This window comes from Polypterus senegalus, chromosome 13 (assembly GCF_016835505.1).
Source record: "Polypterus senegalus isolate Bchr_013 chromosome 13, ASM1683550v1, whole genome shotgun sequence".
NCBI classification, from domain to species: domain Eukaryota; kingdom Metazoa; phylum Chordata; class Cladistia; order Polypteriformes; family Polypteridae; genus Polypterus; species Polypterus senegalus.
In genome coordinates, this window is record NC_053166.1 from 135,941,299 (window position 1) to 135,968,072 (window position 26,774).

General features: G+C 36.2%; 1 protein-coding gene across 5 annotated transcripts in view; it reads left to right on the top strand.

Annotated features, from left to right (window-relative positions):
* The window catches only part of unkl (unk like zinc finger), a 97,095-nt gene that overhangs the window by 19,773 nt on the left and 50,548 nt on the right, over nt 1-26,774 (top strand). For 4 of the 5 annotated variants that reach the window (XM_039775705.1, XM_039775707.1, XM_039775708.1 and 1 more), the window contains 2 exons: nt 8,630-8,806; nt 13,146-13,279. The exons of the other annotated variant lie outside the window; for it this stretch is intronic. In XM_039775705.1, the coding sequence (XP_039631639.1) occupies nt 8,630-8,806; nt 13,146-13,279 (311 nt within the window). The remainder of the gene's footprint in view (nt 1-8,629; nt 8,807-13,145; nt 13,280-26,774) is intronic. 5 annotated transcript variants of the gene reach the window in all.

Sequence of the window (26,774 nt, forward strand, 5' to 3'; positions counted from 1 at the left end):
CCATTTTGATGCCATTTTGTTACTGCTTTCCATATTTCTATATTGTTGTATTTAAACAATGAATGCATCACAGACATTGATCAGGGAAATTGCTTAACTGGTGTAAATAAAAATTAAACAAAGCAATTGCGAAATTACAACTTGTAGTTTAGCTCCTTGAGTGAAAATGTAACTTAGTGCTTGGCATGCCAGACAAAGGCATACATTAGTAGTATGTTTGTACTAAGTTAAAAATAGAAACTTCTTTTTGTTTTTTGCTTGTACAAGGTCATTCAGTGACTGTTGATAGCTGATAATACTGTCAGTTCGATAGCATGTAATTGTTGACTACTCATATAACCTACTACAGTTCTAATTTTTTGTAAGTCATACAGTATAAAGATAATGAGATACCCAAGGTTTCAAACCACAACAAATTTAGGTCATATATTTAAATACGATGGAGTAGGAAATAAAGATCTTTTTTTCCTGATCAGTTGTGACTGGCTTCTTTTGCTTGTGTCATTTATCTAAAGTACATTTCATTTTTTTTATTTAGCAGTTAAGAAGCAGTCAAAACACCATCTAAGCTGTGCCTATTATTATTTGTTGTTGCATGTGCATTTTAATATGCGACTAATGTGCAAATGATAAGTAGTTATGCAGTGGGGTGAATGACAGATCGCAATCTTCCTTTGTTCATTGTAGTATATTTTTGTTTCACCTGCGGTCTGCTGTTTTAAGTGTGTTATTTAACAGGTTACATTAAAATAAAGTTTTCTTTTTAGGCATAATTATTAATTTTCATCAAGGATGTAGCCCCCCCTTGCATACAGTGTACTAGTTCTGGAAGAAGATTTACAGCTTTACAAAATAAAATTTTGTATTAATTTTTTATTGTTTTGTTCAGATTTGTCTCGTGAACTGACATAATTACAATTTTAACAGCTGCCTTGGTAAGGTGTAAGACTAAAGAAAAGAAACTGACTTTGCAGATAATGAATGGGTACATTGGTTTGAGCGTAATTAATAAAGCAGCATGTATTATACAAATAAAAATTAGAGGTGAAATAGACAGTATTATTGTTCATTAGTTGCTGTATGTGTTGTCACTGTCACATTACATTTTTAGTTGTTAAAATTTCAGTTTGAGTAAAGTTTATTTTGTTGTTGTTCCTTTATTTTGTTGACATGCTCAAAAAATGGGTTGTATGATTTGATGTGGATAAAGAATGCTAATATGATTTTTTTTATCACACATTTGGACTAGCAGTTATTTTGCTTTGGGGTGTAGTGGAATACAATACAATTTCAAAAATCATATCCTCTATCAAACTTTTGCATTTGTTTTTTTGCTTCATTTGCTCATGCTCAGGGAGAAATTATAGTGACACCTGTATAGCACGTTGTGGTGGAAATGTACTCTTTCCTGGATTTGTGCATTGGTCTGCTGGTGTTGCGCATCCAACCTCTTTGCCTGCAACAGTAAAAACTTTAGCCATAGTGTGGTCGTCAAAAAAATATTGAATAATGTTGTAACTTTGTTTTTTTAAATTAGTACTGCTGACTTAAGTACTAAGAGCCAACCCAAATTGTCAGTTTTATTATTAAGAATAATTTCGTTAAGCTTTCGTGTCTAGGATGTTACTAAATGTTGTAGTTGTTTTTGATTGCAGAATGGAGCTTCAGAATTTGGTAATCCTCTTTTTAGTGAAAATACGCAAGTGCACAGCAGGTGTCAAAGATGTGGCTGGTGTTCGATGGCCTTTGTTTAAAATGCACTTTAGCAGATGCTTGACTAAACTTTTTTAAAGTGAAGGTTAAAAAGAGGCTGAAGTATACTGTTGCACTAAAGTCAATTCACAACTTTGAGAAATTTTACTTGGATTGTAGAAAGAGGCAGCTTCAAATTTGTAGTTGTGTTGCGACTAAACTTAAAGACACTCCTTGTCATTTCCTTAAAATGTCCGTGGTGGACTACTATATTTAAAACTGAAGCTGAAAAGTAAAGTCAGTGACACACACAAAAAGATGAACAATGTGCAAGGATAACCTTCAAGAAAATCGACTGTGGCATAGGATGACACCTGTCTAACACTTGAAAAGGACAATCCAAAAGAGAAATAAAGAAGGATTTTGTAGGATGGCTCTACCTATTATACTTAGCTCATCTTTGCATTCTGTTATAGTCTTTTACAGACCATAACCGCTTCTAGTTTTGGCAACAGTTCATGGTAATCTCAAAGTAAATATGTTCACTGGCAAACTAAACTCATTTATCCTCAAATCCATTTATTTCAGTGTCACTGCTGTTCATGCGCTCTCTTCACTGAAAGTAAAGAACAAAGTACAAATCACAGTTCACAATATTGGTCCTGTGGGAGCCAAATTGGTTCATGCAGACAGACAGGCAGACATGACGTTGACAGAAATAATATGTAAGCATTTTTAATGTATTGTTTTTGTCTACACATGTCTTCAAAACTCCATTTACCAAATATTATTGCAACAAATGTTTTGAATAAATATGCTTTATGGGAGGCATTCCATTATTTTGTAGGTTAATTTATATTGCTACGATGTAGTAAAAGTATTCCAGTGCTAAAAATATAGTATGTTTGCACCCCTATGATTTTCTTATAGTTCTTTTATGTATATATTTTTGTCTCCCTGTGTTTCTGGAAAGCATGAGGTGCTTATGACTTGTACAGTGTTCTATAGGCACTTATGTACAAGGTGTCAGGACACTACCATAAAGTTGTTTGTGTATGTTGCAATTTACCCACATGTCAATCAAAAGCAATAATGGTATTTTTACATACCATTCTTTTAAATAAATCATGTTTCCATGTAGTCTGCTCTCTTTCATTAGTAAAATCCTTGATTTGCACAAGTATATGTCAAGAAGAGCAGTGCATCAGCAAAGTGAATCTGGTTTTATCAATGATCCCACTTAAGTCGAGTTACATACTGTGAAAGACTCATTACTATTACATAGCCGAGTTTCAGACCTTCCCAGTGATGTATAATTATCTATATTTAGTCATTGGTACTACATGTCACAGCTGTGAATAAAAGGTAAGAAATATATTGTGTTTGTGACAGCTAATCTTTACGCAGAAGCTTCTGTGAGAGTGAATACAAATTGTATGGTTGATGTGCAATAAGACTTGAAGTTTGAAATAGAAAAATGTCGACTTTGTCTTCCAAAAAAAAAAAAAAAAAGTGTATGGTTGAGGAGCTCCTCAAAGTTACAGAATGACAGTGATACGGAATATGAAGACCTTGAGTACCAGTTCTGACTCTATTAGCCCTACTGAGAATGACACCTTTTCTAAAGGATGCGATGCTGTGCTTGATTTGTAAGTACTGCTTAATATGTCTTTGAAGTGTCACAGTGTGCATTTTTACAGTTCAAGTGACATGGGTTCGGTTACTATATCCGGCCACTGTTAGCAACACTTCTGCACTTTCTTCCTATGATAGTTTTGTGAGTAGTGCTCTTCCAGTTTCAACTTCTTAGTGTACTGATGAAGTACATTTATATTGTACCCACGTGATGTTTCACATGAGGAGCCTGATTTTTGATTGATGGTCAATGGCCATGCAAACTTTTCCTGGAGAACAACTCTTCGCTGGTGCTCGCACTTTCACATAGGAACTTCTGTCAACCCTCAAATTGTATGTTCTTGAATTAGGCCACACACTTTCATGTGGGACCACTCTTTGATTGAATGTCCATGAATCGCACCACGCCACTGCTTGCAGTTTCACGTGGGGAAACCGCAATTTGATTGATTGTTGTTCATCTACACCTTAGTTTTTGAATATGCCAGGTTTACTATGTGTATGCCAAAAATGTGCTGTTTAGGTTGTTTGTACACTGTGAATTTAGAGGTATGTATGTGCCCTGTCCAGAGCAGTTTTCTGTCCTACACCTAGGGTTGTCAGGCAGGGCATTGTCCCCAGCACTGGAAGAAGCTGGTATGAAGTAAATGTTTACTTGTACTTGGTTTATTCCATATTTGAAATGCAAGAAAAAAGCAGTAACATCAAAAAAAAAAAAACACAAACAAATGAATAAAAACATACTGAAGCTTTTGTGGGGCAACTGCAACAGAAGATATGAGAAGATTGGGGTTTTGTGTTGCAATTCACAATCTACTGTACAGAATGTAAGGTTTTTCTTTGTCTAGTGGTAAACCGAAATTGTTTCAAGGACTTTCTTGAAAAATTTTGAAAGTAAAGGTTTGGATGAATTATATGTACACAGTTAAAAATTGTTTACTTGTTGTTTCAGAGTGGAATATAAATGTGTGTGTTTTTGTGTTTATATGTGCAATATATATATAGTTTTTATGTGCACTGATATGCAATATTCTATCTAAGCTTGGTACAGTGGTAGCTGACATATTGGGACAGAACAGAAAATCGAATAAGGGGTTGTGTATCATAAAATGTCTTGGTTTTGTACTGTAAAATCTAATTTTTTGGAAAGAAATTCCTAAATCGCCAATTTTTTTTTTTGTTTTTATTTAGGTTATAATGATGTGAAACAAAGGTATTCATTAATATAAAGACATTCTTTTCAAAATTTGAAGTGTTATATTCCATGCTATTCAACCAAACAACTGTTTAGTTTACATTCTAGTGTCAGTTTTAGTATTCAAATAGGACATTTCTGGTCATGCATAAACTATTCAAACAGAAACATTTGACCTGACAGCCGTAATAGACCTACATAGGTTTAGATGTTGCCTAATGTCCTTTGAGTCGCATATCAGGTTATGGGTGGTCTAAATAAAAGAATTTATAAATTAAAAAAAAAAAAAAGTTTGGTTCTAGCTGGACATGAAAGTGCTGATTCTCAGATGTATATCAATTTTATAATAAATTAATAAATTTATCTAATCTGATAATTTGTATAGAATGGCTGTTTTTGTTGCAAGGTAATTTGGGTAGGTGTTCTGGTTATGTAGATTTTTTAAATGAAAGAGAGCAAATGTTATGTTTTCAAATACAAGAAAAATGTTAATTGTCACTTTTAAAGATTTAAACATAATAGTGATGTGAAAAAGCATCAGTTAGGGTGGGTTTATACTTCACGCTCAGAACACATATGCTTATGCATCGTGGCTGCCACAACTTCCCAGTATTCATTTGATGCATCCTCTGAGCATGTCCTCAGAAATTAACGTGACTCATGCACGGGTTGCAGTACTAGCAAGAAAATCGTGGCGTAGGTGGGTTGTGCAGTGTGTTCAAGTTGGAACGTGACATCAGAGTCTCTGTTTACTATCAACATGCGACAGCAAGCTGCTTTGCATATCCTACAGGATCAATGTGCATGCTTCAGTGTATGATAAATGGTTTAATGCAGTGAAGCAAATCATCAAACTTAAACGCTGACATACAAATGTATTAATGGTGCTTTTCTTAATCGAATTTCTCACATAGGCAATACAAATGGTGCATATTCCCCATTAATGACACCATACATTTTAAAGGTCTCACTAGGGCTGGGCGATAAGGCAAAAAAAAAAATCTAGGTTTTTTCATAAAGTTTGACCAATTCACGATTTCGATTTCGATTTTTTTTATTGTGTAACTAGTCAACTTAAAACATTACAACAACATGACTTAAGTAACATTCTCTTTATAAGTAACTTGAAAAACCATCTGGTTAAGGAACATTGTATTTTTAATGGCCATGCCATACATAAATTGGTCAACAAGGTGTAAATAAATGTAAAACAAATTCACGAGTTAAATATCTTTGCAGAAGATTTGAATGAAATATGAAAGTAAATATTGTGCAATTTGAATTAAACATTAAATACTTCTGAATATATAGTAAGAAAATAACCATTTTAACCAATGTAAACATTACATCAGTCAACTCAAAAAGTTATGCAAATTTTCAACAGTAAACAAAAAAAAAAGATTTGAAATAGCAGTTCATTGTACTTTGACAGAAATATTGTAAAGAGCTTTCTCCTTCATAACTGCAGAATATGAATCTATAACCAACAAACTCATGTTAAGTGATTGGCACTGTTATTACAAAAGCAAAACAATAATAGTCATCATCATCATTTCAGCTATTAATGAAATAACATCTGAATAACTGCGATTTTAATGCTTGAATTATTAATCATACTTACCAATGGCATTGTAAAGACGATGTCCAAAGCACTGAAGATGGGTCCAGTCGTTCATCTTCATTGCTTTGATCATGTTCGTTCCACTGTCAGTGGTCACGCACACCTGTCGATCCTCCACAAGCTTCCAAGACGCCAGCGCATCTTTAAGCCCATGACCAATTATTTCCCCAGTGTGATCGTCAGGAAAATAACATGTCTGAAGGCAAAAACTTTGCAGTTTCCATTCTGCGTCAACATAATGGGCTGTAAGGCTCATGTAAGGCTGAAGAGTACGACTATTCCACAGGTCAGTCGTCGTAGAAAAAAAAGATGCCCTTTCAAGCTGCTCCGCTACTTTTCACGTGTTTCAGTGTACATTCGGGAATAGCTACGTCTTTGAAATATTTGCGGCTCGGCAACTTGTATCTTGGATCAGCAGTGTGTAGCATTTTTATGAACCCTGGCTTTTCGATGGTGTATATTGGAACCATGTCCTTAGCGCTATGAAACGCCACAGCATCTGTCATTTCTTTCCATCGGGGCGCCTTTTTGTCGTAGAACGGAATTGGAAAATGATACCGCTAATGACATCTGGCGTTTTGCAATTTTAGGTGGACTTTTTGCACTTGGATTTGGCTTGTTTTCATCTCTTAACTTTGAGCATTCTTCCCATTCAGCTTGGTGCCTTTGTCGCAAATGTTGGAATAAATTAGTGCTGCTGCCACTGCCGGTTGAAACTGACTTTCTGCATATTTTGCATTTGACAAAAGTTTGTTCGACGTCTGAACTCTCGAATCCGAACCATTTCCAAACCACAGAGGTAACGTTACTACCTTTCTTTGGCACAAGGTCATCCTGCCGTGAAGAGCCGTCCATCTCTATGATATTATTTCTGTAGCCTATTACGTTCCTTCATAGAGCACTGTACTCACAGGTGAGAGGTTAATTAGGCACCATCATGTGTTCGGAGTCGGACAAGCCTCTTAATTATTCTGCCATAGGTGCAATTACAATGTATCTAATTTTTTATTAAAAAATCGCTATACCTCGATTTAATAAAAAAATAAATCGTCTTAAAACGTAAATTCGAATTAATCGAAAAAATCGCCCAGCCCTAGGTCTCACACACTATCTTCTGTGCTGTGTTTTTTTTTTTTTGCACCTTTGCAACAGTATCAGAATGTATTTAAGCCATAGAGAAAAAAAATCAGGGACACGGTGTAAAAAAAGAAACAAAAAAAAAAACACAAAAAAGGTCTGTTCCATGATTAAATTGGAAAATTCAACTTTAATCTCGTAGTTTATTTTGTCATTAAAGTAGAACGTTGTAAACATCATCTTAAAACCAACCCACTTGTTAATCACTATATTCTTCTGGGGCTTCTTCTTACACAGACAGCAGAAGAGGGCAGTGATTGCCACACAGAACACATTAAATTTGTTATTCCAGCTCTCTGCACATTTGGAATCTTTAGATTTATACTTGATATCACTTTCATGATGAAATGTGCTAAAGCATGTATGTTACATTTTACAGATAAATCATTAACTTCATTTAACTAATTAATACTGTTAATAATTACACATGTGGGATCAGTACAATGGCGGAGTGGTAGTGCTACTACCTCGCATCCCATGGATGTTTTGGGATTTGGTGATGCTAAAATGGCACTAGTGAGTTTATATGCTTGTATTCACCTTGCAATGAGCTGATGCCCTGTCCAGGGATTGTTTCTGCCTTGCGCCTGATGCTAGCTCGAATGAGCACATCCTTGGATTGATGGATGTAATCATTAAACATCTGTCCTTTTCAGAGATATTATGGTAAGTGATGATATGTCAGACACCTTTTGGAATCCTCCAGATTTACATAAAGTATGCGTTCAAGTATAAACAGTACATCGTTTGCGTAGCAGTAGTGTATACAGGTGCACACGTTGCATCTCGTTAACTATAAACCTTGGCCTTGCCTTGTATGAAGCACCTTACTTGATTCCCCTGAAAAGACCCAACAGTAAAGAATATGCTACCTTGTCAGCCTGTGAACGCATCCTAAGTTAAGGAGGTTCGCAAAAATTTAATGCAAACTGTCTGAATACTTTTGATGTAAAATTATACGTTCACAATGATTATATACACTGGGATGACACAAGCTTGTATTGAAATAATAAAAAAAAAAAATTCCTTTGCATGATACAAATGCACTTTATGACGTAACTATACTTTTTAATGTTTTTAACCCCCTTTTTAATGAGAAACAATTTAATAAGAGTGTCAGATTGGCATAAAATAGAACCCACACTCCAACGATATTTAGATTAAGTTTGTCTATTCTGAATTAGCCGTATATGCATGTTTGTGTGTATGTAAGTATGTGTTGCCTGTCCAGGGTAGATTATTGCTGTTATCCCAAGGTTGCTGTAGTAGCTATGTTGAGAAATGGATGGATTGATGGATGAGACAGTAGAGCTGTCATGTGCTTTTTTTTTTTCTTTCCTGTATTTCAGTTGTCCTTACCTACATCGAACTACCGGTGACACAGAACGAAAATATCACCTTCGGTACTATAAGACAGGCACTTGCATCCATGAAACTGATGCTCGAGGGCACTGTGTCAAAAATGGACTTCACTGTGCTTTTGCTCATGGCCCTCATGACCTCAGGCCTCCTGTATATGACATAAGGTAAGGAGTCAATTTATAACACTCTGAGTGTTTTTATCTGGACACACTATGAAACATTTTAAATTAACATATGTTGCAGTTTTACGTGTGAATTGGCCATGTTTTATGTACTAACTGCTTTTTAATAAAATTTTTCACTGTTTTTTTTTTTACATTACTTTCGTAATTCAAGCCTCACAGAAAAGCTTATTGACTTTAACTTCCAAGCAGCAGTTTTTACTTTAATGTTTACCCTCTTTCAACCCAGATACTGTGGATTCTTTCCACACATTCTAAAGTTACAGCCATAGTTCACAAAAGAGAATTTATTACCTGGGTTGGAGTGTTAGTGGGAAATGACTGATGATACAAGATGCTACAAGGTAATCCATGCCAGTATATATTTCATAGTTGGTGACTGAGGTTATTGTTAAAGCTTGTAAACATCAATATATTTTATCTGTATTTATAATGTAAAATAATAAATAGAATGTAATCCCTTTACGGTTTATACTACTTTGGGTTTGAGTGCTAGTGTAGCAAGCTATTTTAGAACAATTACATTAATGCTGAAAAAATAAGTAATTAAACATTTAAATTTCATAGGTTTAAATACTTTTAAAATTGCTACTTTAATTTTTACATGTTAAAAATTGCTTGTTGTATTGTGCAAAAATAATGTTTGTTGCATTGTGCCACCTGCATATGTATCTAAAGTCTAAAGGATAATATAGGAAGTGTTTTTGTGAGATGGTTTAATGGTTGTTAAAATTTGATTAGATTCTTTGCAGTGTGGTTTTAGAAGTTACTGTCTTTTTTTAAATATTCAAATGTTAGTACCCACTGCTTTAGTATTCAGCATTCTATATTGACTGTTATTACATCGGTACTATTAAAAAGAAGGCACACTTTTTTGACACTCTGTTGCATTTTATCAGGGACAGTGTATGTTAATTAAATCATATGTTAAAATAGTTAATTCTTGAATCAGTCAAGTCAACTGATTAAAAGTGTTCACAAGTAGCATCTCCAAATAGTTTCATGAAAGTGCAGTGAACATCTTTCTACTAAGTCTGGAATTTACAACCATTTAAATCGTTGTTGCTTTCCTCCATTCTCATTCTGTAAACTGTTGGGTCTGTTCCATGACAAAAGAGCTGCTTCTTTGTGAATTGGTATTCAAATACCTGGAGATTTCTTTGGATGAATGTTAAAACTAGCCTATGGATGAAAGGAAATTTTTCAGAATTTGGCAGTGTTTATGCCAAGGAAATGTGCATTCCTCTTGTTTAATGGCTGCTTTTCTGTCCTTTTACACAGCTTACAGGTATTCTTAGAAAAAAGCTTTTTAGATAGAAACCTTTTTGGCACTTAATTGTGCTATTTATCTGGATTGAATTTCAGTGGTATTATTATTCAAAGCATTTTTCCCTAGAAGGCAGATTATGGTTGTACTCTATTCCAATGACAGCCCTTCAGATACAGAAAATATGTACTGTATTGCTTTCTTACAAAGAGATCAGTGGGCGATTCCTACAGTATGTGGTAGCTATAGTTCCCGTGAAGGTGACAGAGTTTCTCTTTTAAAGATAAAGACTGCATCAGTTCTTGGTCTAGTTATTTATAGACAGATTAGTTTGAGATTTTAAAATGTTACTGTTATTTTTAGAAAGTAGGATGTCTAGGTAAATGGTTTAGTAAAAATGGTCACAGTAAAGTAGATAGGTGTGTCAGAATGGTAATATAGTCATTTTTAAAATGGTCAATTGTATTAACAGGCAATTCAGAATACAGATCAGATAAAAAATGCAGTTGTGGTCAGTACGGTTAAAGCTTTCAAAATGGAGCAAACAAAAATGCTTTGTCCATTTTCATTTGTAACTCCTTATTTCACAGGGGATTTAATGCATAGTAGGGAAAAAATTAAAAGTATGTGTTTGTTGTTCCTGATTTGCTTGACTTAACTGTGTGGGTGGGAATGGCTTTTACAAAACGTCTGCTGTGCTGTATCTTTTGTGGGAATGTATTTATCACATTTCCATGATATACTGTGGTTTCAGAAAGTACTCAGACCCCTTCACTTTCTGGACACATTATTGTGTTGTAGATTTTATTTTGGATGGATATATTTATTTGCTATTTTTGCCTATCAATCTACATTCATTAACCGATAATGACAAAGTGAAAACATGTTTTCAGAAAGGTTGGCAAATTTAACAAAATTCAAAAACTTAAATATCTAATTCATGTAAATATGCAGCCCCTTTGCTCTGCCATTTGAAATTTTGGCCAGGTGCATTCTGTTTTCTTTATCCTTGATGTGTCTTGAACTTGATTGAAGTCCACCTGTGGCATAATGAATTGACTGGCCATTGTTTACAAAGACATGCATGTGCCTGTGTATATAAGGTTTCTAAACTAACACTGCATGTCCGGACAAAACCAAAGCCTTTGAGTCCAAGGAACTCTATATAGACCTCCAATAAAATTATGATGAGGCAAGGACAGGGCAAGAGTAAAACCATTTCTAAAGCTTTGAGTGTGCCCAGTTCCACAGTAGCCTCAGTAATTGTGAAATGAAAGTTTTGAACACCAGGACTCTTCCTAAAGTTAGCTATGTGGCAAAACTGAGAAATCCAGTAAGCATGGCCTTACTGTACTCAGGGAGGTGACCTAGAACCTAGTGCTTTCTTTACCAGAGTTTCAGAAGTCCTCTGCTGACAAGAGAACCTGTCAAAACTGTAACCATTTCAGCAGCATTACTTAATTGGGCATTTATGGTAGAGTGACTAATTCCCACTTGGAGATTGCCGAATGGCATTTCAAGGATTCTGAGAGCATGAGGAAAAAGATTCTCTGGTCTGATGAGACAAAAATTGAACTCTTTAGGCAGAACTGCATGTACTACTTGGGATGAAGACCAAGCACTTCACATCACCTGCCTAATACCACCCCTATGATGAAGAATGGTAGTAGCATCATCATGCTATTGGAGTGTTTCTTATTGGCAGGGACAATGAAACTGGTCAGAACTGAGGGCAAGATAAATATAAATACAGAACAGTACAAGAAGAAAACCTGTTCCAGAATGTATAGGACTCAGACTTGGCCAACGGTTCACATTTCAGCACGACAATGACCAATGCATATAGCACAGACAACACTGGAGTGTCTTTGGGACAAGTCTCTGACTGTTCTTGAGTGGCCCGGCCAAAGCCTATACTTACACCCTGTAGAATGTGTGGTGAGAACTTAAGCAGCCAGTTTACAGACGCTTCACATCCACACTAATGGAGCTTGAGATTATCTGCTGGGAAAAATGGAACAAACTGCCTAAATACAGGTTTACAAAGCTTGTGAAGGCTTGCTCAAGAAGACTCAAAAATATAATTGCTACCAAAGGGGTTTCTACAAAGTACTAAATCTAGAGCCTAAATACTTACATGAATGGGAGGTTTCAGTTTTTTATTTTTTTATTATTTTTTTTTATAAATTTGCAAGCATTTCTGAAAACTTGTTTTCTCTTTGTCATTATGGGTTATTTAGTATAGACTAATGGACAAAAGTGGCAAATTTATTGATTTAAAGCAACATTTACAACACAAGAAGGTGTGCAGAAAGTAAAGAGTCTGCTCTCTGGATCCACAGTATCTTTCACAGCTTTTCACTTTTTATGAAGTCTTAACATGTATTGTGTATGGCTGTTTTCTGGACCTATCCTTGCGGTCATGTACCAAAATTAAATAATAAACTAAATTTCTTATGTTTTTTACTAAAACATTAAAGAATTCCATTTGTTGCTTAATTGTTATAGTAATCTAGCACATTGCAAATGTACTGTTGGGGCCATTAAAATTTTACGCATAGCCATAGAAGTTCGCTTTCTCCTTGCTGCAACTTGCCTTGTTGGTGCAGAACCATCCAGTGTCACTGTGGTCTTATTTTTCTAGTGGTATTTTTTACTCTTCTTGCAGTTTCTAAAAAACTGGCAGATGGTGAATTGCTTCCTGTGAGAAAACTTCACAGTAACTTGCACAGGTTTATTGTGAGGAGTCTTACCATTGTTCTTTCCAAAAGGATTAGTTTTTTCCACTTCTGTACAATGGCAGATTATTCCTATCACTTAATCTCTTTTTAGTTGCATTATTTCACAATTATAATTGTGCTATGTCACAAATACATTGAATTATTTTACACGTCTTCCTTGTAATTGGTAATATTACCAGGGCATGTTAGTTTCTCTTCCAGGGATAAGTAGAAAAAGATTCAGTGAGTCTCTTGTGGCCAATACAGAAATGGAAATCTATATATACTGTATACAGAATACAAAATGAAACTGTTATTTTGTATTCTTTTGCAGAGAGATTCAAGCACAGGAAGCTTTACAAAATGGTCAGCTTGGTGCAGGAGAGGGTATTCCTGATCTTCAACCTGGTGTGTTAGCAAGTCAAGCAATGATTGAAAAAACACTCACAGAGGATCCAAGGTGGCAAGGTAATTCACTAATGGTACTCTAACAAAATACAAGTAAAAATTTTACATGTTGTATTAACAGTGTAGGATGATGATGGCTTATTTTCTTGAATTTACATAATTTAAAATAGGTATTGGCAACGTCTCAAACTGTCATAGACACTATGCAAAGAATGTTCAAAGTATGTGTGTACAGTATAATCAAAATTCTTCTTTTTATTATTTTTACCTGTTCAAGATTACTAGTGTAGGTTAATCCTCACCTTATCTTCAAATAATGAATGACTTGCTTTATTTGCAGTTTTATTTACTGTGGGTTTTGTGTGTGAGGAAATGAAATAAATCAGAGAGGAGATTGTCTGTCTGTTTTTTCTCTCTTTATAAAGCAGCGGTTTTGGACTCGAGGCCCAGGTACCAGTTCTTGTCCCTTGGACTTTTTAAAGTAGCCTGTTTCATACATTTTTAAGACTGTTAGTTCTCTCAGTGACCCCCTTTTATCCAGCTTTTCATATATAGATTGTAAGTGTATATAGTTTGCCAGATTACATTAATACCCAATATTAAAATGTATCTCTGTTTACTCACATTTATCTGTACAGCACTGCAAATTATAGTCACTAATGTGTAGTTACAATAAAAACTGACCCCACAAGAAAAAGTGAAGAGAGGGTGACATACCACACTTCCATAAAGAATGTTGGTGTTTTAGCATATACCAAAGAAGTGATAGCTTCATGAAGGAGACAATAGCTTAATTTGGAACACACCACAGCTATCAGTCCACTCATTTATTAAAACTGCACAGGTGTCAGAGCTGGCCACTCTCCCATGGAACATCTGACTACTGTAGCAACCCTTCACAACTCTTTTTTGCCTTTCCCACTGATTTGATTGTTGTATATGAATATAAGATCCATCTGCATTTCCACTCATGTTAAATGCAGCCATACTGCATTCATTTCTAAACAGGTAATCCACATGAAGCTAAGCATGTTCATACTTGGCCAGTACTTGGATGGGAGACCAACCAGCAAAAGCTTGGGTTGCTGCTGGATGGGGTGTTGGCAAGGCCTGTAGGGGGCACTTAGCCTGTGGGTTTGTGTGTGGATCCCAATGTCCCAGTGCATTGCCGGTGAAACTGTGCTGTAAAAATAGCGGCGTTCTTTGGATGAGACTTAAAATCAAGGTCCTGACTCTTTCTGTTCATAAAAGATCCCTGGGCCTCCTTTTTACAGAGTAGGTTATATCTCCATGTCTTGGCTAAATTACCCACTATGACCTAGTCATTCTGGCCCCCTAATCATCCCCGTACCTCCAACTGGCTAACTATCTCTCTCATCCCTTCACCACCTAACCGCTAATGTGTGGTGAGTGTACTGACATCATAATGGTTGCCGTCACATCATCCAGGTGGATGCTGCACATTACTGGTGGTTGAAGTGGCTCCCTACGCAAAAAAGTGGATGAGTAGTGAGAAAAATGCTATATAAATGTAAAGAATTATTAGGAATTATTGTTACATGTGATTGTAGTCTGTTTATGACCAACTCCAAATGTGGTGATACATCACCAGCGTGCTAAACACCCATTTGCTTTTTTATTATTATTTTTTTAATATGTTTTAAGTTCCTTCTGATCTTGGTGCATGATGATGCATGTGTAAACATATTGCTCTAGCTAAAAATTTTGATGTGTTCCTACTCAAATTTATGTGGTGATGTGACTTTTTTTACTCAGTGCTGATTCTTTTTGTCCGCGGCTACTGATAGCATTTCTCACCTTTGGCAGTGGCCAAGAAAGAAAATTTGATAAAGATGAAAGTTTTTGGCTCAGTTATGCTTAGGCCACAGAAACGGATATTTTTTTTTTTTTATTATTATTTATTTAGATAACTATTTAGTCCTCCCGAAAAGGCAATAAACAGAAAAATAACTGTATCAGGGTTTGAACAGCAGACCTCTCGCATCCAAAAATTCATTTTGGATTTCATTTTCAGAGGTCCTTAACAACATGTGGGAATGTGCAGATAATTTATTCTTCATATTTTTCATTTATTCTACAATGTCCCTTCTTTCTCAAAAAACAAACCTTTCTTTTCTTATGCAAATCTTTCATGTTTATTTTCCATCCTAAACACAGGCTGAATGTGCCATGTGTCAATAATGTTAAAAAAAAAAATAAAATTGACTTTTCAATCAGTAAGTTATCAAACGTGTCAAAGTTTTTTTTCATATCAAATGACGATGTCTTCTTTCATGTTGCTGAACAATGTGATTCTCCATGGCCAAAAGAGAGCACCACTATTACATCCCTAAAGAAGACTGTCCGAATATTCACCACTGAAGCAGCAGCTAAGATTCTCTTGCATCCCTCACGTTAGACCAGTGTCCTATTGGAGTCTTTGTTGGATGCATGTGTGATTCGTGACAAGAATGAAGCAGAATCAGACATCATGATATGTTTCATGCATCCAAGCTATCCTGAACAATCTTTCTATTGGCCACCTAGAGACAATATTTGTTGAGTTCCATTACGTCGTTTTACTACACTGCTTAGCACCTGCAACGGTTAATGAGAAGCAGTACCATCTTGATCTCAAAGACAAAGATGCCATACAATCTGCACTTCAATTGAAACAGAAATCAAATGGGTCACATTCCAACTGGTGCAATTCCAAGATGTTAACATTTCATTATAACTAGTGTTGGGTTTAATGATAAATCAAGCAGATGTTGTTCATGTGTTGTGCTTAATGTGCCTTTGATTTTTTTCCATTACTCCAATATCCAAGTTAGTGACTATCATTTCTGAGAAATGCTGAAATTAACCCATGTTTAGAATGGAAAATAAAAATGAAAGATTCACATAACAAAAGTAAGACACGTTTTTTGGGAAAGACAGGGCCATTTAGGATACAGAAAAAATAATTGTAAAAATGTCTGGACATTCCTACAGTGCTTTAAGCTGGTCTGAAAATTAGATCCAGAATTCATTTTTCACATTTGAGAGGTCTATTTGTGAAACCCTAATGCAGTTTCTTGTTTGTTTATAACCTTTTGAAAAGCTCTGTGTAGGTATCTAAACATGGAAAAAATTTCAGCAGGCTGTATCAGTTAAAGGTATACTTTCTGAAAGGCTAAACCTGGCAAATCCAGAGACACTATTTTTTTTCCCATTTTTGAAGGTCTACTCAAATTTTTTATTTTGTTATGTACTATACCTATAAAGTTACCAGTATGGGAAATTTGAGCCTGCTAGGTGGTTTAGTTCTTGAGATTTGGCCTTGTGAAACTGATGCAGAAGTAAAGCTGTGTCATATCTGACACCCCTCTCCCCTTACAAAATTGCCTGTATCTTGGAAAGTATTGATCTTACATCAAAGTAATTTTACAGAGTGTATCCTCTATAACATGGGTACAACTAGATATGTTGTGTTGTGTGGTATATAGAGATATAATAGAGATGGGATAATGTTTGTCACAGTTTGCTAAATGGTTTGCTAAAAGTCTGCTTTTCTAATTGCAAGCAACAGCTATTGGAGGATCCCACAGCTATGTCTTTTATGTTTCTACACCTGCTTACTCTTATAGTCCCTTTGACTGCTTCTTCCCATTCTCACAGATATCTGACTGCTTCTACATGTTCTCACAGATACTGCTCCCACTCACATGTTCAAGGAGGTAATATGCGGGATGCATGAAATCTGTCTTTACTAGCTACAAAATCGCAGGCGTGAATGGCTTAACATACAAGTTCCATACATCTCACTACATTGTTTTTTTTTTTTTTTTCCTTTTACAATGTTACATTTATGGTAAAAAAGATAAGGTAACAATATTTTTACGTCTGCGGTATAACTTTATTGTAAATAACCGTTCTTTCTTTACAGCACATTACAATAGAAGTGAATGTCTAACCATTAGCTGAAATCCATACACTGTAATAAATATGCCAATCATTAAACCATCATAAAATCGTGTCAAAAGCATACACCAGAGTTTGGCAGGGTTTGGGATGGCTGTGTTGTCTTAATGGCTCAGAAGGGGTGTTGCCATTTTTGCCACCTGTCAGTGTAGCACGCATGTTAAGTGCTGTGCTGCTGTTGATGCAGCATGTGTCTTCAATGCTGGTCAGATGTAGGCAAGCAGGTAAACCTTCTGGTATGGAGATGAAGATGTACTTTGCTGTTTTCTTTTACTAAAGTGGCACTGCAAACCGCGTTCCAGGTCTGGATATCAGCTTTGAGGCTCTCCCTTCGCCGCCGCTTCACAACACCTCTACGATCTGCCTTGTCCTTTGCATACGCATTTTTACCACTTGCCCTTCTTACGGCCCATTTGGGGTCACTGGCAACTTCATCTGACACACTTTTCTCCAGCTTCTTGAGCCCGAAGCTCTGGTGTCTTCAAAGGTCCCGGCAAAGTGGATGAAGCAGTGGTGTTGGAGCTTCAGATGTGTCAGTCTCTCAGCTGTGTCCAGATTATAAATGTCAGCCTCGAGGCGCTCCAGCACCTCCGCCAAAGAGCCATTATGGTGCTCGGTGCTGATGGTACAATATAATACTACAAAAATACAATAGTATCCCGTTTCCACTTCAGTGTTAATAAATGTAAACTAATGATATAATAAAAGCAAATTTGTTTCATGTTAAATATTATAGTAATATTTTGTGAGACAGTTTTGCCGTGAAGCTCACAGTACGGGGGTGAAAAGATCAAAATCACATGAACAAAACGCATTTGAAGTGAGAAGTATTCTACTGATCGAAGTGGCAGTACAACTACAAAGGACAAAAAAATTGTGAAAAATTGCCAGGCTCCGTCCATTGATTCTCGCTATTTGGTTGAAAATGCAAAGTGAAAAATGAAAATTCAATGAGCAGCAGGTGATGGCAGTGTTTATTTGCGTTTTACTTTATATTTTTGCAAATTCATTGTGGTTCAGGCTGAAAATGAAATTGCAAATGGGGTTATTTAATTTTAATTTTTGCAGCATTCTTGAATGCAGACTTTGAAAATGAAATTGCAAAAGAGATACTACATTTTCATTTGCCTTTTTACAGAAAATACCACCCATATAGATGCAGTAAACAGCTATTTAACAAAATTTAGTTCTCTAATAGCGCTTGGGTAGAAGCTTTTCAGTAGTCTGGAAGTGTGCATCTTAATAGAACTATAATTCCTTCCAGAAAGCAGCAGAGTAAAAAAACTGGTGTCCTAGGTGAGATGGAAGGAAAGTAGGTGTTAAAAGATTTTTTTTGTGCTGATTTGATGACTCTCTGAAGAGCCTTTTTGTCAGCTACTGAGCAGCCAGCATACCATACAATGCCAGGATGCCACAGCTAAGTATGCTTTCCACAGAGCAATGATAGGACACTATCAGCTGCTTGGACATGCTAGACTTCCTCAGTATCCTTAAGAAGTAGAGCCTCTTCTGTGCCTTCTTCACCAGAGAAGATTTGTTAACAGACCACAAGGTTCTGGGAGATGTGTGTGCCAAGGAATTGCTAGGCACTCTCTCAACTATGTTTCCTCTGATGTATAGTGGGACAGGTTCCTCTTCCTGCCTCTTGAAGCTCAAAATCTGCTCCTCTAATTTGAAAGTATTGAGTGCCAAGTTGTTAATGAAGCACAGTTGAGACCGTTTGCTGACCTTATCTCTACAGGAAAACTCCTCATCTTTATGTATCAGTCCTGCCACAGTGGTGTCATCTGCAAACTTGATGATTGAATTTGTGTTATATTGGTGCAAAATCATAGGTATTTAAGGAATAAAGAAGAGGACTCGGCGTGTAGCCCTGTGGAGCTTCAGTGCTGAAAATCAGGGTCCGGGAGTGGGGCGCCCCCATCCTAACAGTCTGTGGTCAGTTTGTTAAGTCCTTGCTCTATCTACATGTGTGTTGATTGACACCCAGGGTGAGCAGTTTGGTCACCGTCCTGTTAGGCATGATCATGTTAAAGGTGGAACTGAAGTCCACAAATAACGTCCTCGTATATACATCCAGGGGTTTAAAGTGAGTCACATAAATAAGGTAGTCCATGATGATCCTCCCAGTATTTAAACATCCCCCAGTTGTTATTACACTTGGGAATCCTCGGGTCTATAATACATTAAAGTTCAAGCCCTGAATTGTGTTTTGATATTTATTAATGTCAGTTCTAATTACTTAAGTGGTATTTGGGTAACCTCTTGATGAATATTACAGTATTTTAAAGCCATTAGTATTTTTATATATTAAAATATGTATAATAAAATGGCACAATATTGGTCATTTGAATATCAGAGGTGCTTTTAATAAAAAGCCATTGAATTGGATTTCTGTTTTTGCCTTGGTAAGAAAAAGGTTTGGTATCAAATACAAAAATTCTGTTATCGTGGCATCTGTATTGACATTATTTTCTAGCTTCTGGAGCTGCAACATAGTAGCCAATAACAAAACCCTAATCAATATGAGAAATCACAATCCATTTTGGTAGGAATATTTTCCGCAAAAAGTTTCTTCAGTTCTGTTGTGTGTGACAGGCAGATTTATATCAGTTTACACATAAAGAAAATCAATAATCATTCTCCTCAAGGCATATACATATTTTGTTAATTGTGCCTCCTAATCATATCTTACTAAATTAAATTGTTATCCATGCAACTTATTCTTTTGACTTCATAACTAATATGCACCTTGAAATAATCCTTGAGCCTCAGAAATATTTCCAAGGTGCAGTTATGATTAATTTTACAGTATATTGAGCGTGAAGAGGAGCTTTAATATTGGAATATGCAGAGAATGTTCTCTTTTATATTAAATCAACAGTATTTAATATTATTTGTGTTCCCTGCTTGTGTTTGATTTGATAGAATATATAGTGTGTATATATAAATGAATACCCTGATTACATTAACAGTGAGAAACACAAGTTTTGCTGAAAAGGAGAAATATTTATTAAGTAACAATAATTCACTCCTTGATTAACCATGAATCGGATTTGTTATTTACTTATTTTTTTAAATAATCACTGAACACTTAACAGAATTTGTTTCAGCTAGGCAAAGGGCACATTATGCTTTTAAAATGATCAATTGAGAACTGTAATTAACAGGTGGTATTACACTAGCATTAGCAAATGAATTAATCAAATGTAAATGTGCAAAATGTCTGTGTATTTGTGACTTCTTCCCTTTTGGACTCCCTGTATGCGTAATCCTGAGAGAGCATTTTCTGTAGTGGTTAGGACCTCTAAATATGAGTCATCTGACTTTTTTCAATCTTACATTTCACAGATGTTTCTTCATCCTAAAGGTGTGCTGCTTTTGAGATTGGTAGGTTTTTTCAGAAGAGGTTCTCCTTTCAGAAATAGTAATATTGATTTTGAAGTGTATATATGTGCTCATTTCTTTTACTTCTAGAGTTTAATGTCTTGTGTAGTTATTTTACTTCGTAATTGTACTGTATATGTGCTTTTGTTAAAGATGTAGTCAAAAGAAATTTGTTAACAAAACATCCTAATACAATACATTGTTTGTCTTCTGTGGAAATGCTACACTTTGAAGTGTATAGTGATTCAATTTATACCAATTAAGTATAGTGTGTTTATTCTTCTGTGAAAAGCAAGAAAAAAACTGTTGCTTCGCTATAAACACGCTTGCAGAATGTGGTGTACAGTTTTGTTGCATTACAGTCTGGAAAGAAAATGGATTTTCTTTTAACAGACTTTATATTGTCCTAATTGTTGAGGCAAAATGAAAATAAAATAATTAAATAAATAAATGCAGTATTATGAAAAAGTTTGGGAAACCCTCTCAGCCTCCATAATAATTTACTCTACTTTCAACAAAACAGATAACAGTGGTATGTCTTTCATTTCCTAGGAACACCCGAGTACTGGGGTGTTTTCCGAACAAAGATTTTTAGTGAAGCAGTATTTAGTTGTATGAAATTAAATCAAATGTAAAAACTGGCTGTGCAAAAATTTGGGTCCCCTTGTAATTTTGCTGAGTTGAATGCATGTAACTGCTCAATACTGATTACTTGCAACACCAAATTGGTTGGATTAGCTTGTTAAGCCTTGAACTTCATAGACAGGTGTGTCCAGTCATGAGGAAAGATATTTAACCCATTTATGCCGAAGGTTGAAATTTTTGAGCTTGTGCATGAAATTCACATGTGTTGCGTAGAAAAATATAAGGAACAAGAATTTGAAGAGAAAAAAAATGTATTACATTCCATTGTTGAATTATGTGGTGTTCCAAAATTGGAACACTAGGCAAATCCACTTCTTACATTATACATAACATATAAAATTGTGTTTCTTATCTCAGGAGATGGTAAATACCTGCTTTTCAGTGTGATATCCAGCAGAGCATTTGACATGTAAGGCAACATCATATTTTTCAAATCAAAATGTGTTGTTCTTATGACATTGAGCACACCGTGTTTGCTTTCCCTGTTTGACTATCACATGATTCAGGCCATCATAACGTGAATCAATGTTGCGCTTCTGAGAAGGTCTTCCTGTTCGGCCAGGGTCGGCAGGATGACCATGGGCCTCCAAATAATAGCATGCGATACGTTGGCGAAACACCAGAAGATCCATTGGCTTCTTATCATATGTTTTATGCAGTTGCCATGCATTTTGTAAGGCCAATTTGAAATAGAACAACAGAGGACTTGAATACCATTTCTTTCCAAGGATTGATGCCCGATACTTATCAATGTTTTCATCAGCACTGTCTATGCTTCCCATGAAATGGTTATATACTTTGATCATGTGTGGCTGCTGGACTTGGATCTTTTTCAGTTTCTGGGAATAACAATTGATAAGACACAGGGGATCGATACCGGCAACAGTGACAACACTGTTATCATGCCATCTGCATACAATATTGCCTTTGCCATCAATTTGATAATCAAATGTGCCTCTTTCTTTTTTCTTTAGCACTACATCTGACTCCAATGGTGTTTTGTCAATGTGATCCTTTTTCACTGTACCTGTTGCCTGATGTCCCATTGAACTGAGCTTATCCAGAAGTGCAATGCAGGTGAAAAAGTTATCAAATACAAAATGGTATTGTCCAGGGTGTGCTTGTACAAGTGCCTCACTAAACTGCAGGACAAGTGATGCACCAACACCATATTCCTCATGTTTATCTGGGTTTTTACCCTGATATGACTGAAACCAGCAAATGTAGCCCAGACGAGTGGCATCACACCAAAACTTGAAGCCAAAACGAATGGGTTTTCCGCGAATAAATGGTTTGCACCCATGACGACCGAAATAAGGAACCATCAAAGCTGAAATATGTTTCACTTGGAACAAATTTCATGCATCTATCATTGAGTTTGTTTATGAGAGGTCGCAACTTGGAAAATTTGTCCATTGAATCCAAATTGGCATTGTCAGCAACATGCAAATTAGAAAATATGGTTTCAAAGCAATCACGTCTCATGGCAGCACTAACGAGTACATTATGCACATCTGTTCTTCATTCCCATAGCATGTGCATTCTAGGAACTGACATGTAACCACTCAAAAAAATAATTCCGAAAAAACATTTGAATTCAGAACTAGTCAATCCCAGATTTACACCCTTCTTGCAGGGTGTAAATTGGAGTATCTGACAGTGAGTTCAATGGTTTCGTCAGTTCAAAAGTTTCTGTGGGAATTCTGGTTTTCGGTGAAGAAATTGTTTGGTGGTTCTGTAACTCTACCTGCTACGGGTTGTGCAGTTAGGTCAGCCTTTTTCCATTTCCGATCAATTTTTGTCACTTTCTTCTTCTTTGACGGAGGAGGTTGCTGAGCAGTAGGGGTTGATGGAACTTCATCATCAGGGGAGTTATCTTCAAGTATGTATGTGGGATCACTTGTGTCGGACTCCTCTTCACTGCCATCTTGAGTGCAACGAAGAACCTGGCAGATTATTTATTGTTCCACCTTCTTCATCTCCTCAGTCCTCATCAGAAACGGGTGATGTAGCATTTTTGGGTGGTTGTATCACTAAAATATATTATTAGTCCTACTGGTAGGGGTTTTGCCTGGTGCTTCAAAAATGAAACACGCAAAATGAGAAGTCCATGCATTGGTCCATAATCAATGCAGCAGTGATAACTTCGGTAGTCTCTTTTTACAGCACGATAACATAACTAGTAGAGAAGTAATAGAAAAAAAATGTTAGTATATGACATAGTGCAGCAAAGTTATATCTACCTTCTTCGGATGGTTCTTCAAAAACGTGAGAAAACTCGCATCACTTCTTGAGGAGATCCCAGCACACCAATATCTGCAGCACACTGACTAACTCTGTGCATGACGTGATAAGGTGTACCCCCAGGAAGCAGACATGTGTGAAAAGTCGGAGCCCGGCGATGGCCTTGAGCAGTAGGATATAAATAACTCCAACGTGACTGTCATTCCAATAATGGAACACGAGGCATAAATGGTCAGTTGCAAGTTGTGCTTCCCTTTGACACACCTCTGAAGAGTAACAGCATGGGATCCTCAAAGCAACTCAAAAGATCTGAAAACAAAGTTTGTTCAGTATCATTGTTTATGGGAAGGCTACAAAAAGCGATCTCAGATGTTTAAACTGTTGGTTTCAACTGTAAGGAATGTAATCAGGAAATGGAAGGGCACAGACATAGTTGCTATTAATCCCAGGTCTGGCAGGCCAAGAAAAGTACAGGAGCGGCATATGCGCAGGATTGTGAGAATTGTTACATACAACCCACAGATCACCTCCAAAGACCTGCAAGAACATCTTGCTGCAGATGGTGTATCTGTACATCATTCTACAATTCAGCGCAATTTGCACAAAGAACATCTGTATGGCAGGGTGATGAGAAAGAAGCCCTTTCTGCGCTCACGCCACAAACAGAGTCGCTTGTTGTATGCAAATGCTCATTTAGACAAGCCAGATTCATTTTGGAAGTGCTTTGGACTGATGAGACAAAAAAGGAGTTATTTGGTCATAACAAAAAGCGCTTTGCATGGTGGATGAAGAACGCCACATTCCAAGAAAAACACCTGCAACCTACTGTTAAATTTGGTGGAGGTTCTATCATGCTGTGTGGCTGCATGGCTAGTTCAGGGACTGGGACCCTTGTTAAAGTCGAGGGTCGGATGAATTCAACCCAATATCAACAAATTCTTCAGGATAATGTTCGAACATCGGTCACAAAGTTGAAGTTATGCAGGGGTTGGATATTCCAGCAAGACAGTGACCCAAAACACAGTTCGAAATCTACAAAGGCATTCATGCAGAAGGAGAAGTACAATGTCCTGGAATGACCTGACTTGAATATCATTGCAAATCTATGGGATGATTTGAGGCAGGCTGTCCATGCTCGGCAGCCATCAAATTTAACTGAACTAGAGAGATTTTGTATGGAAGAATGGCCAAAAACGCCTCCATCCAGAATTCAGACACTCATCAAAGATTATAGGAGACATCTAGAGGCTGTTACATTTGCAAAAGGAGGCTCAACTAAGTATTGGTGTAATGTCTCTGTTGGGGTGCCCACATTTATGCACCTGTCTAATTTTGATATGATGCATATTGCATATTTTCTGTTAATTCAATAAACTTAATGTCACTGCTGAAATACTACTGTTTCCATAAGGCATGTCATTTATTAAATGGAACTTGCTACTTTGAAAGCTCAGCCAATGATAAACAAAAATCCAAAGAATTAAGAGAGGTTCCCAAACTTTTTCATATGAATGTGTGTGTGTATGTATGTATGTATGTGTGTGTATATATATATATATATATATATATATATATATATATATATATATATATATATATATATATAAAATAAATAAATAAATAAATAAAATATACATAGCCGGGTGGGACGGGGAAATTTGGTAGTGTGGAAAGTTAAATGTGCACTATTTTTATTAGTTAATTATTATTCATTATTTTCCAAAGCTCAGTATGACTTCTGTTTTAAGGTTTGACACTTGTGAAAGAATATTTTTATTAAATTTAAGAAGTATCCAATTTAGGATCCAGCAACCCTAACAAAAAGTTTAAATAACAATTGTTATGACATAAACCAACAGACACAAGTATTGTCGCTGTCGGGAAGAAAAATAAAAACATTGAAAAAAAGTATAGGAAACCTAATGAAAAATTTAAAAATATTCTTCAAAGAAGGTGTCTTCAGTTAAATATTTATTCTTCTTTTCTTCCTAGAGGCCCAGTTGTCTGAAGCTTTCCCATAATCAAAGTTCCCAGGATCTGGGCCCTCCAAGGAGATCGCTCGTACACTGTCATAGTGACTGTACTGCAAAGTCATCAGACAACCATCTAATGTCACTGGCCATGTTCAGCTTAATATGGGGAATGTTCAGAATATTTTTAATTTCCGTTAATCCAGCCATCCTAACTGAAGAATTTTGGAAAAAATAGAACAGCTGCCTTAAGATGTTCAGTTTTGTTCAATAAGGTACAGCAGCTGCTGCTTGGGCACTTGCAAGGGCCAATCGGTGGTTTACACAGTGGCAGTTGACCAAGAGTCCAGATGTTTTATCTCTAAGCAGTTTTGCCACACCTTTCTGTTTCCCAATCATAACAGCCGCTCAATCTGACCCTAGTCCAACCAGATTAGCAGTTTGCAAGACTAGAGTGTCCATAGTCTCATTCAGTGTGTTGGTTATAGTCTCCGCTATGCAGTCAATCATATTGCGGCTTGATACAAAACTAACTCTGACCTCTTTAGTGACCTGGCAAACATATTTAATGTAAATAATTGTTTTACATCTGAGATATCTGTGGTTTCATTACACAGAATACTGAAAAACTTTTCTGTGTGTATATTTATGTATGTTAGGTATGTTAGATTTTATTTCTGATGCTAAGACATCCAGCAGCTCTTGGATTATTTTTTCAGAGGTGTAATCTTCATTTTTACCAACGTTAAGACTTTTGAGTGGGAAAGGGAGAGCCTGTTGGATATTCAATTCACACTTGCACTACGGCAGGTACGCATTCTCAACATTTCCACTTTAATCTCGACACTTAAATCGAGAATATAATTGACATTTCCACTTTATTCTTGACATATCTACTTTATTCTCGCCATTTCTCGAGATTAAATTCGACATGTTGATTTTATTCTCAGAGTTTGTCGTTAAAGTAGAACATCATAAACTAAACTTTATCTTAAAATGAATGTTTAATTTACTAGATTTTCTCAAACCCCCTTCATAAATTATGTAGCAACATGTCAACTTTATTCTCGTCATAAGCGTCAAGGTTAAAGTGGAAATGTTGAGAATAAAGTCAACATCAACTTTATTCTCGACATATAGTTTTTTTTCTTCACTTTGTCCGTATTTTTTTTTTTTCCCTTCACCGTGGCCCTAATACGCTTCCGTACAAAACCCTCAGCAATTCAGTGACAAAACTTTTGCTCAGGACACAGTGTGTGCTGCAAGGGTTTCTGCACACTTTATGCAATATGGACGCAGGTCCAAACATGAGCAAATATAAGAACGGCAGATGGGGTCACTTTAAA